At 43.1% G+C, this 15,808-nt stretch overlaps 1 protein-coding gene across 1 annotated transcript in view; it reads right to left on the bottom strand.

Moving 5' to 3' along the window:
• GPC1 (glypican 1) overlaps positions 1-15,808 on the bottom strand; it is a 194,059-nt gene that overhangs the window by 78,687 nt on the left and 99,564 nt on the right. The window contains exon 2 of the mRNA XM_083442787.1: positions 11,386-11,544. Coding sequence (XP_083298913.1) covers positions 11,386-11,544 — 159 coding nt within the window. The remainder of the gene's footprint in view (positions 1-11,385; positions 11,545-15,808) is intronic.

Here is a 15,808-nt window from a genome sequence, read left to right as displayed (position 1 = left end):
CTTCAGCCAAGGTCAACAGGCCTTTCTTCTTTTTCTTCCTCACTCTCATGAAGGAGCAAAAGAGAAAGGTGTTGAAAGATTCCAGATTTTTTGCACCGGTTTCAGGTTGAATCTTTGCATGGAAACCAAGGATAAGGCAATGCTACATCTCTTTTGCCTTATGCCCGGAAGTCCAGAAAACAGCTAAGTCAAAGCTTTTCAATGATTAAAGACTAGGGTTGCAGGAATTAATTGATTAAGCAGTGTGATTACAGTTTAATGGCTTGTTCACATATTCAGAGTGAAGCTCTGATTAATTGGAGCAGGCCATCTGGATTCTAAACACAAGCACTCCTGGATCCTGGTCAGTTTTTCCACTACCTTTCTCCCTTTTCTGCAATTGCCTCCCATCAATTCCTGCCACCTGAAGAATCTGCCAGACTGGGAGTATATTTCCTGAATAGGTTTGATGCTCCACCTGAAAACTGAGCCACCCCGGTTCAATTCCTGCCCCTGCCACAGGGCCATGGTTCTCAGGACAAATGCTATGACACATTCACAGGAGCGGAGGGAGGCCAAAGTGGAGGGGAAGAAAGAAGTAGGGTGAAGAACTTCTGATAGATATGGGGAAGCACTTGTGGGGACAGAGGATTTACATTTTTATTTTTAAACAGTCAGGGGCAGTAGAATGGCCAGAGCTACCTTCTTTTTAACCATTTTTGTTTTCCCTTTCTACTTTCCCAGGGAGGCAGTCATCCTTCTTTATCTTCTTCTTTGGCAATTGCTTGTAGCCGGGTAAGATTGTCTTCCACAAACACAGTCTTATCAGTGAGTCCATAAGTGATTGGGGAGGCCAATTCTGGAGCCACATATCCTTCCACAGTGGGGACATAGGTTTCTGGGTGGGAGCTGATCACGGTGAGGGTTTGCCAAACTAGTCCAACAAAGTTGATGTTGAAAAAACATTGCTTTGAAACTGGTGATCTTTGCTTCTTCCAGTACACTGGAATTAGTTCACCTGTCTTCCCAAGTGATGTGTAATTTTTTTTTGAGTGCTGATGGAATTTTTTGAGGAGTTGGCAATGGCATTTATAAGTGGTCCATGCTTCACAAGTATACAGTAAGGTTGGTAATACAATAGCTTTGTAAACAAGCATTTTGGTTTTCCTGTGAATGTCCTCAAACACTTTGCATTTCAATTGGGACAAAGCTGCACTTGCAGAGCTCAGGCAATGCTGGATTTCAGCATCAATGTCAGCCCTTGTGGAAAGATAACTGCCCAGGTAGGAGAAGTGATCAACACTTTCCAAAGTTACACCATTGAGTTGGATTTGTGGCACTGCAGAGGTGTTGTTTTGTGCTTGTTGGTGCAGCACTCTGGTTTTTTGGATGTTGGACGATAGGCCAAGCTTTTCGTAAGTTTCTGTGAAGATATTTAGGATGGTATGGAGATCATCCTCTGAGTGTGCGCACACTACATTGTCAACAGCATACTAAAGCTCTATGACGGATGTTACAGTAATTTTACTCTTTGCTTTCAGCCCACTAAGATTAGAGAGCTTTCCATCTGTTTGATATATGATTTCTACTCCTGCGGGGAGTTTCCCTTCGACAAAGTGTAGGATCATGGCAATGAAAATAATAGAGTTGAGGCGATAACACAACCCTGTTTAACACCTGATCCCACTGTGAATGGTTCACTTTGAGAGCCATTGTTATCAGTGGTCATTTCACCCCTACAATGCATCTGAGGAAGGGCAAACTGTCAAATGGCACCTCCATTTTTTTATTTGTAAAATGGGACACCAACCCCCCCTACAACCAACCTTTGCATAATACTATATTAACAGCAGTATTACACAATAGATAAATCACACATACACAGACCCCCAGTATCAGTATTACTATAAATTATATTGCAGCGCTCATGAGGAACAACGTTTAACTGCATTACTTGGGGGCAAGGGGGTGGGGAAGAATGGTAGAAGCTGTTATCTTGGTGTTAATTACTGCTAATCAAATTCTGGTGCATCAGACCTTGGCTGGTGTAACAGGATTCTTGGAAGAAGGCTGCAGAAGGAATTTAGCTGATCCTATCTCACTTTACAGTTCTGAGCTCAAGCCAGCTGGATGACTGTGACCGTATTCATCATCATGTCTCTTCAGTGGTTGATGGTAACATCACATTTTTATAATCAAACCTGGACTGATTGACTGTATACTCTGCAATACAGGCGGTTTCAAAGGGGGTTCAGACATTAGTCCCTCTGAACATTAAAGTGAACTCCACCAATGCTGTCCTCTGAAACAACTGACAGTACTTCATTAGCTTAGCAAGCTCAATCGCATATCACAGAAAAGCTTGATCTACATTTGAAGTCCCAAAACAGATGTCATCCCACTGTTTTCTGAACACCACAGATCCATCTGAGACACAACATGGTAACATCTGCTTCCCCGCTGTGTACAGAGCTGAAGAAAAACACTTTGCTCTTCTGACCTAAATTTCAGTTATTTTAAACACAGCAGCTCATGATAGATGTCAGCTTTCTGCTCTCTGTTTTAGGTATGTTATTCCTTGTCCAGTGAACCCAGAAGCATTGTCTTCTCGTTCAGTCAGCAGACTTTAAGAAAGAGAGATTGTGCTGGTGTCATTCTTTAAAACAAACTGCTGCGCGCACACTAAACCATGCCCGTAAGCCTACAATGGGAGCTGGCAGCTTTAATGAGAGGAGAAGGGGCTGTGTAGGGAAAGAAAACCTCCAGGTGCTCAAGCTGTTACAGGTGAATAGAAGCCCTTGCTTCCCTGAGGCAGCTCTCTGTCAGGTTTAATCTCCCCAAGTTCTGGAATGTGCTTTTGATAGACATCTCGCCCCCATGTTTAGTTAAACACTGAGAGGGAAGCTGCTGCTCACTGCATGAGAAGGAATTGCCTCTTTGCCAAGGCTTGATTCCTGTTGAAAGCGGCAGGATCAACATAAATCACTTCCTGTTGTTTGTGTTTTTCTGAAGGTAGATATCCCCACTTTCTCCACACCATAAAGACAGCAGGACCGCTCAAGGCTTCCTATCGCCTAGCTTCCAAGAGGAATAAAGGGTCTTATTTCCCTTTGTTCTGAGCCTTGTTTACTTCTCCCACATAAGGCCTCAGACTTACCAGTTTGTGGGATGACACACTGTGCTTGTCAAGTTCAAAAACAGCCAAACAGCCACAACACAAGAAAGCGGGATGAATTTACAGAACCAATTCTGGAGGCACTTTCAGTCACTGAATCAACCCATGCACACTTTGGTTAATAGGACTTCCATGGGAGTTTCAGGCAATGAGCCACTTCTCACGGAACACTTTTCTGACATAAAGCTCTCTGGAGTGCACCTGACCCTGCGCCTCTTGGGAAGTGCTGTACAAGTGCGCATTTTGACACAAATACACAGTTTGCGCAACTGCAGAATAAACATTCCACAAATCACCATGCACACCTTTCCCCCCTCTACACAGGGCTCATAATCTTCTAGTGCAATAGCTTAAATAGAATTACTTGCGAGTATCAGATAGGCCTAGAATTTAAATATGTGATGCTGTAGAATACTATATTAAAAGCTAAAACGAAAAGAAAGAAAGATGTTAATGGACTAAGTAAATTATATGTGAAAATAGTTTTGGAAAACTGCTACAATGATATATATGGAAACTCAGCCAGGGGGGTTTGAGGAAGTCACCCAACAATGTCAACAAAAATGGAATTATTACAGTTAGGATGTATGTATGTTTGTTTGTTTTTTGATATTTTCTTTTTATATTTGTTGATATGTTTGTTATAAATTTGGAAAATTAATATTTTTTTTGGAAATAAACCATAATCTTCTAGTAGAAGCATTTGATGCAGCCTTAAAAGAGGGTAAGACCAATTTAAGGGGTTGGTTGTGCTACTTTAGAGCTTCGGTTATGTGGTTCTTCGACCCACATTAACCTCCTACTGGAAGTGAGAGCTGGACCATAAAGAAGGCCGATCGCCGAAGAATTGATGCTTTTGAATTATGGCGCTGGAGGAGACTCTTGAGAGTTCCATGGACTGCAAGAAGATCAAACCTACCCATTCTTAAGGAAATCAGCCCTGAGTGCTCACTGGAAGGACAGATCGTGAAGCTGAGGCTCCAATACTTTGGCCACCTCATGAGAAGACTCCCTGGAAAAGACCCTACTGTTGAGAAAGATTGAGGGCACAAGGAGAAGAGAACGACAGAGGACGAAATGGTTGGATAGTGTTCTCGAAGCTACCAGCATGAGTTTGACCAAACTGCGGGAGGCAGTGGAAGACAGGAGTGCCTGGCGTGCTCTGGTCCATGGGGTCACGAAGAGTCGGACACGACTAAATGACTAAACAACAACAACAACCCCCTACTAATCCCCAAGGATAATGGGGGGCTGACATGGGCTATGCACATTGTGCTTGGATTGGCAAAACTTTCTACAAAGACTATGAGGATATTTCAGAGAGCAAGTCGCTGCATTTGCTCTGTTCTCAATTGTGCTTTGCGGTGTATGGCCAGGATCATAGGAAGCTGCTGCCTACATGTGTTGTAACAGCTCCAGTTGCTGTTGTGCCAATGAGGTGGCTGCACTGTAAAACAAAGCAGAATCTGCCTCATCTATAGCAGAACTAGAAAGTCTACTGCCAGTTAATTTTCTAGTTGGGACAAGTACTGTATGTGAAATTTAGCTTTTACTTCTTACTTAATGGCCCTGTTGGCCGCTAGAAACTACAGTGAACAGAATTCTGCTTAAATGCACCTGTTAAAGCAGGGGTGGGGAATGGAAACTGGCCGGTAGGTTGGATCCTTATCTCTATGCACACCAGTGGAGAAAGTATGACAGCCCCGCCCACCAGTCAATCACTTGATGTTGTGATGACATCAGGTGACCCAGATATTTTGGACCAGAACTCCCACCAGTCCCAGCCAAGGATGAGAGTCATAGGTCAAAACTTCTGGACTGTATAAAGTTGGGTAATGCTAGTCTAGACTGTATATTTATTACACACCCATCAAATACATTATCAGGTTGGGTACTACAAAATATAATGAATACATTCAAATGAGCCAAAAACAGCAGTTCTATAGCTGCTCTGTTTTCCTTGAATTGTTAAGTTTAAACATCAGGGAAAATTTAATCAAATACTGTAATTATCTAACAACCCTTTGTTCCAGCCCTCTGATTCTCTTCTGCATGTATTCTCTTCTGCCTTCCTACTACTGGGGTGTAGACCCTCTGCCTCCAAGATCCCATGCCTCAGATCAACTTTCTCCTTGGCTTCTTCTTTCTTTGACTTAACCTCTCCCTTCCTTAGATCCCTGTTACAGCTTACAGTGTTTGTCCCACTTATTCCTTGGCTGAGCTCCGGAATAAAGGTAGTTAACCTGTGGTTCTCCCATCAGCCCCAGTCAGCATGACCAACATCTGGAGGGTCACAGGGTCTGCCCCACTTCCAAATTTCCAGCTTCCTTCTCCCACAACACACAGTTCTGACTGGCCTTAAGATTTCTTCTGAATCTTTCTTGCTTTGTCTCCCCATCCTCTCTATAAACATTAGCAGAATTGTTCCACTAGCAGCTGCAATATGCACACCATCTTGGCCAAACAGTGGCAAAGGATTTGCGTTCTCAAGCACAAAAAGCAACATAGATGTTGTACCTATGATATGAAAGGGCAGTGACTTTGGACAATACATGAAAGTATAGTGCATGGCACAATGTGATTTTCCTACTCATGTGCTCATTTAAAAGCAAAGAGTACTGAGTACTGAGTACGTAGCATTCATAAGTAATAGGCCATTGGTGGCCAGTTTTAGCAAGTTCTATGAAGCTTGGCCCAAACCAATCTAATCTGATCCAACAGATAACATTTCATGCACTTATCTTCTGCTTTAAATAGAAATATGTGAAAAAAAATATAACCATTCTCCTATCTTCCAGTCCACTGAAATGTCAGCTCAACAGTCATTTATTTTTGTACTGATCATTTCATTCCTAAATCCTTCATGCCTACACTACTGGAATTACACTGCATCCCTCCATAAAAGGGCTACAGCAAAGAATGTAGCGTGTCCAAAATGGTATGCTAATGTAAATGAATTCCTTTTACAAAGCAGCATTTGTTTGGGCTTGAAATCTGATGCAAGAGCGGCGGAAAACACTGTTAATTTATTAATAGTCAGATGGTTAGTCTTCAGTTCGTGACAACTTCCAGCATAATCTCCCTTTTAATGTCTGGAAGTAGTGATTCAGTTTTAAGAGAATATGGAACTGTCCACATGAAATGCCATAGTCATGATTTCAGATGTTCTCCCCTCCCCTCCCCTTGTTTATTAACACATTCATTCGGAACGTTAAAGCTAATAAGGCTTTTAGATGACACCAAATGACTTTGCAGACAGTGTGCTAAAAATACAGAACCACATTTATTCGCAACGAAATAGCTCACAAATAAACTAAACTGTTAGTCTATAAACTATCCGGGCTTTTAAACAAAACAGGATTATTATTTTTTAAACTGCACGCTAACATTTCCTTTAAAGGACCAAATAATTTTGAAAATGAAAATGTCCCGACTCTCGGATAAAGGTCATCTGTCATATGGTCTTTGTAACTAAACTGCACCCAAGTATTTGAGAAGAGAGAAACAGTACATTATTACGACTGGAGAGAAATGGGGCGGAGGGAGGAGATACTGAAGCTCAACAACTGAGCTTTGATTAATGTCATAACGGCAGCCTTGTTATGTTCAGCGTGGATCCCCTTGTTGTCACTTCCTGTTGACAAACTCCTTTTGCATTCATTGCTTTTAACCAACTACGTTACCATGGCATGTACGACAGCTCCTTGGTGTATAAGTCTTAGGGCTACTGCTGGAATAACCACAGTGGGAAGAGCAATCCTAAACCCTGGCTGGAAGCAACAGTGCAGTCGATCAACTTCAGCACCTGAAACCCTGTTTGCTTATGTCAGCCAAGGCAGAAGGGTGGGGGCGCAGCCTGTGTGTAATTTTTTGCTATCCTAACTCAATGGTACAGTTCATCAGCTCCCTCCCAACCCCCCCCCCCCCGCTGGAAAATGGATCAACTTAGGATTCCACAGAGGCCAACAGTGCCTAGTGTTACATCCATGCCTTATAGAGCAGGGGGTTAAGATTTTAGCCTTAGTCCTGTGGGTTATGTTCAAAGTGCGTAGCTTCTGTGTTGATCTCAATTTTTTTACACTTCTGTGCATATGTCATATTGTTAACTTGCTCCATTAACATTTTGGAGCAAAACCAAACTATTACAAAGTTTTATTGATGAACACGTTGCAAATATTAAGCTGTTTCAAAAACATCTTATACACAGGTGCCCAGACAAAGGTCCATATAAGACAACCCGCAGTTAGGGTTACAATTCTGTGCACTCTTTTAAGGAAGCACAGTTACTTCCAAGTAACTGCAGGCAAAATTAAGAATTCTGTGGCTACTGAATTGCAGATGGCACAGCTGAAGTCTGGCTAACAACCAGCAGAGGGCACACCCTATCACTTTTTGATAAGTTATGGAATCACTCTGAGAGAGAAAAAAGTGATGCTTTGCCACTTTTGGGGGGTCCAGAATACTTATGATGACTCTGTAGGGGGAACTGAGTTCAGCTGCCTGTCTACTCCATCCCAACCTGTCAGACCAATAGTCAAGACTGCCAGACTGCACAGCTGCTGAAGATGAGTATTCCAGGATCTGGGAGGGAATATCTACCATCCTGGGCAGAAATACCATCGCCACAACAGCTGGGATCCCCTCTCTACAGCACTTCCTCGTAGGAAGCCTCCTTATACTGACTCAGGCCATTGGTCCCTTTAGCTTATTTCTGAACCTAGACTTTCAGCAAAAGTAGATGATCCACCACTGAGCTACAGTCTTTTTATTCTTTCACCTCTTTAATGAACAGACATTTAGCAGATGACTGCCTGAAAAAGCATTGTTCTTTGAATGGCTTTTTGATGTGGTTATTTGAAGTTTAAAAGCACACACCCAGTTTTTTATATTTACAGTGGCACCCCCCCCCCTCCCCAAGTTGGCTCCTTTTATCCTCCAAACCATTTGATTTCCTTAGATTGAGAGCCCCTTGGGGACAAAACTATTAACATTTAGAAAAACTGCTGTAAGCTGCTCGGAGCCAATAGGAAAGAGCAGGATGTAAATCAATCAAACCGAGTACTAAAAGCACTGGGAATTCCCAGTATCACTATTGCAGATAAGTTAAATATTTCAGATTGCCGGTAGAAGGTATGATTAAGTCAGAACTGTGGCTAGGCAAAGAAGAAAATCAATCTAATTGGATAGCTGGAGGGTACTGAACTCTCAGTGAGGCTCTGCTCTGGCCATACCACTTGAGCAACATTTAGGATTTTAGACCAACCACAATGAGAAATGGCTAGTTCAAAAACAGGTATATCTGTAGGATTCTATCCAACCTACAATCCCACTGGCAGCCCTGCATACTCCTGGAGATGACTGTAAGGTAAAGGTAAAGGACCCCTGGGCGGTTAAGTCCAGTCAAAGGCGACTATGAGGTTGCGGCGCTCATCTCGCTTTCAGGCCAAGGGAGCCAGCGTTTGTCCACAGACAGCTTTCCGTCATGTGGCCAGCATGACTAAATTGCTTCTAGTGCAACGGAACACCGTGACGGAAAGAAGAGTGCAAGGAAACATTGTTTACCTTCCTGCCACAGCAGTACCTATTTATCTACTTGCACTAGCGTGCTTTTGAACTGCTAGGTTGGCAGGAGCTGGAACAGAGCAATGGGAGCTCACTCCTTCACGGGGATCTGAACCACCAACCTTCGGATCAGCAAGTCCAAGAGGCTCAGTGGTTGAGACGGCAGCGCCACCTGTGTCCCTGCTTGGGAGGTACCAGATATGTGAAAGGCCTTTAACCCTTGACTTCTTTTTTATTTATTCCCCAAGAAGCCCCAAAACTGATGCTGGCTCCTACAGTATATATTAATGCTGGTGGCAATGAACCCTTTGAAACATTTTGTGGAATTGTCTCTCTAATGCTATCAATGATGCCATGATCCACGTAGCAAGAAAAGGGTGGTAATGGAGATGTGGAACCAACTAATGGCTTCTTGGCCAATATGGCACCTTCTATATCGGAATCACTAAACATGATCCAGTAAGTTGTTTTAAAGATGCTGCTGTGGCAAGAACCAGCTGAGCATTTTGTCCGACTATCCTTACATAAGGCTTGTTTATACAAACAACTGTTCTGGGATGACAATGGCCTGATCCAATTTCGCCTTCCAATTTGTTTATACATTTAAGAGGTGAATCAAAGGCCGCATGTGTGTGTGTGTGTGTGTATTGAGAATGAACAAATAAGTCCTTCGAAGATGAGAGGCTCTTAATTCACCATTTTTAATCACAGCAATGTAAATGTAACCTCAACAACAAGATAAAACACAGTCGTAGCGACATCAGAGCAAGCCACTCTGTCTGTCTCCCATGTATATAAATAGAATGGTAGTTATTTTTTCCAATTAAGAAGATACTTGCAAAGAATTTCTTTTGACACTGATTTTACTAAAGCCACATGAGCGCACAGCAACTCGTTTTCTTGCTAGTTTTCTTCCTTGGTTCATTTACCAGAGAACTAATAGGAGTATCAGTGTGTATTTTTACACTATGTGTATTTTTAAAGAAAGCAAATTCATGTTGTCATGCTGTATTTTCTCATTGTGTGCCCTGTCAGTTGATTTAGCAAAGTCAAATGTTGTTAAATAATATCACAATTTGGTGTTAAATTGCTTTAGGTTCTTAATTATTGCTTTAAAATTTAACCAAGAACGATGGTTCAGACAGATTGTTCCCCCTTTGCTCCTCTTCTGAAGTAAGTAGGATAAACAGTCAGGAAGCCCTGGTTCTGCTTTATGTCCAAACAAAGTATTGTGGTTTGTTGCTGCCCAACAAACTAATCTGAAACCATGGTTTGTTGGTTTGCTGACCATGGCTTGGTAGGAAGCAATAAATTGCAGGCCCTGGTTCAGGTGTGATGCAAAACCAGGGCTTCTTGGTTTGTTTATGCCTGTCACTCCAGGAGAGGTATGCATGGGCAATGCCAAACCAGTCTGGCTTTTTGTTATGCATGAACACAGCCCAGATGACATGTTTGAATGTAGTGTTTAACATAAGACAGTGGGGAATTCCACAGGTTATACACATATTTGTCTTGACACCCCAGATTTCTGTTCCACAGTTTACCTAACAGTATCATATTTTTCCCATCTGAAATATTTAGCAAACTGAAAAAGCAGAAGTACAACTTTAAACAAGTTAGTCCTAGAAAAATCAGACCATGAGTAACTTCAAAATAATCTTACTTAAATCAAATACCAAACACTAATTGCGGCACTACTTAAGGAAACTGAAAAAGATGTGATGGGAGAAGGGAACATCTTTACAAGCCTAAAGCATCCACTGAGGTTATGGCTGCCACAGAGAAGCAGTGATTTATATGTTATAGTTTGAGAATGTGTTTGTTTAATTGAACACATACATTGCTTCAGGACCAAGATAAAATGCGTCCTAGAGAAATAATAATAATATTCCTAAACTGCTGGGAAAAACACAGATAAGGAAAACATGCAACTCCAGTCAGTAGTTTTAAGATAGAAGCAAGTATTTCATTGGGGGTGGGGAAGTTAATTATCTAACAATGTACAACCCTATCAGGCGATCTCTGTTGGCTTGTCGTTTATTATATAGTAAATTCTGCTTTTAATTACATTAAAGACAAGAGACAGGCTCTGTTTGAGGGCTGTACATTATAAATACAGGAAAAAGTCAGTTCAAGCAAATATATTGAATTAACTAGTGATTTCAGTGACTGAAGACCGTTTTTCAACAAAAGATACACTTTCCAGTACTCTTTTGACATACCTGTGAAATAACAACAACAGCAGATAACAGAAAACCATGGTTTAGCACTATGTGGAGGAGCCTGTACAATCCCCAAACCAGGTTTGCAAAGCTCCTGCCTCCCACCGTGTGGATGAGAGGAATTTGTCTGGATTCAATTTTACTTAAAAACAACAACTCAGTTTAGCATTATTTTCAAAGCAGGAATCCTGGTTTAAAACAAATTCTGATCGTTTCATAATAAGCTGGTTTCAAAACCATTGAACAAGCCAGAGTCAGGACATCCAATTTGAACACAGCACTAAGTGGGGATTCCTTGAAAGTGAAACTAAACTCTGGCAAAGTCCTCTGCCCAGCTGCAGGCAGGAGGAGAGGGGAAGCAGGAGCAAGCAAGGGGTATAACACCACAAAGTGACGGCACCTTCTTTTCCAAACTGGACCAACCGGTAAACGTTTTGCATTACTTACCATCAAAGTTCTTGTACTGGGCTGTTAAGATTACTTGCACCGAGCGTGTGGCCTCCTTCAACATGCCTTCAAATTCATGCCGACTCTTGTTGGCAAAGTTCTCCTCCATCTCACTGGTGCAGCAAGTGTAGCCTTGTGGACAAATTCTCAAGTGTTCCCCTGAAAACAAGAGAGACAAATGTGGCTTGTTATAGTAGTTCATGTACAAGGCATTTCTAAGTGTGAGTGTGTGTGAGAGAGGGAGGAAGGGAGGGCATGGCACAGTTAGGTATTTAACCGTGGATGATTCCTGATGGGGACTTAGCATGGCAAATAGGTCATTCAGTTATTGCAAACGGGTTGTTGGCAACAGGGTTTTTCTCAGTTTACCAGATTCCCCCCGGAAAGGGTAAATCTGAATTAAATGGGGTGGGGAAGAGATACAGGCAGGCATTTTTATGCCAATGGAATTGTGCTGGTGCTGCAAAAATAAAAATAAAAATGGGTTCTTGAAGAGCACCCATCCCACAATAAGCACCTCATTTGGAAATAATAATAATAATAATAATAATAATAATAATAATAATTTATTATTATCACTTCTCGCAATGAGGGAACCCCCAGAAGGCCCTAGGCGCTGGATCTCAGTGTCCAGACTGAACGATGGGGGTGGAGACGCTCCTTAAGGTATACAGGACCGAGCCCATTTAGGGCTTTAAAGGTCAGCACCAACACTTTGAATTGTGCTCAGAAATGTACTCGGAGCCAATGCAGATCTCTCAGAACTGGTGTTATGTGGTCCCAGCAGCCACTCCCAGTCACCAGTCTAGCTGCCGCATTCTGGATTAATTGCAGTTTCCGGGTCACCTTCAAAGGTAGCCCCACGTAGAGCCAGATTTCAAGGATTGCTAACCCACTCCTTTCTGAGCAACCTTAAAGACATTCAGGAACCAGAGCTGTACATCTGCAAACACACACCTCGGTTTCCTCCTCCTCTTCACTCGCTGATACTGTAGGGATTCACTCAGTTAAAAGAAAGGCACCCAAAACATATCTTGTCTATCCATGCGCTAAAATAATCCAATTACAAAAGTCAACACACATCATGTAATTTGGCTGTGATGGCCACAATCCTGCGGGTGCTTTTATAGAACGGCTGGGAAAATCGTGCCTCATCTTGTCTGTTTTGAAACCCAGGCAGCCCTGCAAGTGGGGAGGCTGCCATTGGAATCTGCACACGCTCCTCCAAGTGCATACTTCTCACAACCAAGTGCCTTTAGGGCTCTTTTTCTTGGAAGTGATGAATCTGCCTTGGTCTGTAACTCACTGTGTAAACTGCGGAGCTGGAGAAAATATTGCCAGTGATATTTCAGATTGGCTGGATAGATAAGCATTCAATACTTGGCAGCTACAAGGTAATAGCTTACACCTGCCTTGAATCCCTTTTCTCTGATCCACAGCAGGAAGACCAGGCTGCAAGACTCACTGCTGCATATAGTCCCTTTTGAAAGCAGCAGGCAAGCATTGGAGAACCATAAGCTCTTGCTCTGTCCTCCTCTCCCCCCTTCCCTCCCCACAACACCAAACACAAAGCAGTAACGGTACATATTGTCCTCAGAGTCTAGATTCTCCCCTGCAATCAGAGGAAGGAGAAGCTATTTATGTAATTATAATGCACAAAACCCTTAATGAATACTCAACAAATTCTACCCACCCTAGGTGACATCAGCAATCCAGTAAATTTAGCTACTAAACTACGCCTGGGGTTGGGGGCCCGTGGCCCTCCAAATGTTGTTGGACTCCAATTCTCATCATACCATACAACTTGCAATGCTGGCTGAGGCTGAACGGAGTTTCAGTCTAACAACATATGGAAGGCTACACTGAAACAAGATATTTTTCTTGGGGAGTGGGGTGGTGATACAGGCTGAAGAGTACAGGAAGTGACCATTCATACCACGCCCCATTCCACCCTCTTCCAGGTCCAAAAGGATCTGCGCATCAGCTAGTTGCTACTATTAATTGGATTAGCAATTAATCTACCATCTAGTATTTCTAGACAGCCTGAATAACAGCATCAACTCTTTCAAAAAAATTCAATACTTATTCTACTTATTCAAGGGTATCTGTGCCATTTGGTATCGCAGCATTTCAACTCGAGAGGAAAGCAAAGTTTTCATATTTTCTCTTTGCAATTCAAATTTATTGCACAATATAAGAAGGAAATTGTCTTCAAAGACATCTTTTAGTTTTTGATCTGACCCCATAATGGTGGTGGTTCCCTGTCATTTCGTAGCTGGCCGACGAAATATTAACTGCGCTCTTGGTTCTGCTTTCTCAGATCATTTGGCTTTATTTTGTCATTCCTCCTTTGCTGAAAAGGCACTCTAATAAGGAAACTGGGGTGGAGGGTGGGGAGGGGGTGTCTTCCTTCGCTGCTCAGAAGCATGCAATCGCCCAGACTAGTAGCGGCTTTCACACTGGGATTGTAGCCAGAGTCTCACAATGATTAACAGTCAATGATCCTTGGGCCAGGGCAACTATTTCCATCTCCAAGGCCACAGCTGACTAAGCAAAATAGCTACGCCAATTGCAATGAAATATTTTGAGAACAGTAAAATGAAAGGATTAAAGCAAAAGGATCAGAGGAACTGGAGGGGGAGCAACCCTTTTAGCCATAGGGTTCTTCTGCCCACATAATGTAACACTGTGTTCATTTGGTTTGCATTTGGGGGCGTGAATTCAGATAGAAACGCATCGCCTGCATTTCCCTGGAGAGCAAAGAGAATCCATCAGTAATAAAGCCACATTTTCTTCTCCAGAAGCAGATGATCTGACACATGGCATTCCAAAAGGAGCGATTAATTCAAGATGAGCTGGAACACAATTTTCTGCAAAAATCTAAGCCGTGTTGTAAAGGTAGCTTATAGAAAAACTCAGACACCCCCCAAGCTGCCTTCCATTTGCCTAGTCCATCAAATTGAACAGGCACTCCTGCAAGGTAGAAAATCCCCCTGAGAGCAAACTGGGCAGCCACCCAAAGCTGTACCCTCTGTTTCAGCCAACTTCAGTTGGAGACTTGTAACACTCCCCCCCCCCCCCCAATGACAGGCCTTTAGAGAAATTTGACTCATTAAAGCACATAAGGGCTGAAGCAAGGCTGTACCAATTGCTGAGACTGTACTAAAGGTAAAGGCTGAGACTGTACTAAAGGTAAAGGGACCCCTGACCATTAGGTCCAGTCGTGGATGACTCTGGGGTTGCCCGCTCATCTTGCTTTATTGACCAAGGGAGCTGGCGTACAGCTTCTGGGTCATGTGGCCAGCATGACTAAGCCACTTCTGGCGAACCAGAGCAGCGCACGGAAACGCCGTTTACCTTCCCACCGGAGCGGTACCTATTTATCTACTTATACTTTTGACGTGCGTTTGAACTGCTAGGTTGGCAGGAGCAGGGACCGAGCAACGGGAGCTCGCCCTGTCACAGGGATTCAAACCGCCAACCTTCTGATCGGCAAGTCCTAGGCTCTGTGGTTTAACCCACAGCGCCACCCGCATCCCCGAGACTGTACTAGTCACACCTAAAAAGAAGGGAGTAGTTAATGTATCTTGGGAAGGAAGGCTGATTTCAAATTCCAGCATTTTCCACAGCATCTTTTCAGCTGGAACTCAGTTGTGATACCTCTCGGGTGGGCTTCATTGCCATCATAAGAGAACAAGGGAGGCATTCATGGTGAGTTCCGGGCCCTCTTTTACTAGAAAAACAGCACAGCATTTTCAAAGGGCATCTGAACTGCAGCAGCGGCTGTCCAGCTGCACTACTGCAGTTTTAGATGGGGGTGAGGAACCTGGGGCCCTCCAGATGATTTTGGGACTACAACTTCCATCATTCCCAATGACTGGGCATGCTGGCAGGGGGTTATGGAGGCCTGAGTCAAACAACCACTTGAGGGCCACAAGTTAGCCACTCCTAGTTTACATCAGGGTATCAAAGTGCAATGTTCGATTCACAGCAACTTAGTAGCTCCCCAGCGTTTTTCTGCTGTGTTTTTATGGATCATGTTCTGAGAGGTTGCTATGAATAGGAAACTTAATAGCAACCTAAATGGATACCAATGGGCAGACCTTTGGAGGAAGTGATTTGCTGTACAGGACCTGGGGGGAAATGGGCATGGATCATTGAATGCTTCTGAAAGTCTAGCTGATCACGGCTTTGGCTGCTTATAGCTGGACAAACCTCCGCACCCAAACCATCAGCACACCTAAAATCTGCATGCAGTGGTACCTCGGGTTAAGAACTTAATTCGTTCTGGAGGTCTGTTCTTAACCTGAAACTGTTATTAACCTGAGGTACCACTTTAGCTAATGGGGCCTCCCGCTGCCGCTGGGCCACCAGAGCACGATTTCTGTTCTCATCCTGAAGCAAAGTTCTTAACCCAAGGTAC

Source organism: Podarcis tiliguerta, assembly GCF_965153285.1.
Source record: "Podarcis tiliguerta genome assembly, chromosome: 5".
NCBI classification, from domain to species: Eukaryota; Metazoa; Chordata; class Lepidosauria; order Squamata; family Lacertidae; genus Podarcis; species Podarcis tiliguerta.
The sequence above is the reverse complement of the archived record's forward strand: the minus strand, read 5'-3'. Positions and strand labels throughout refer to the sequence as shown.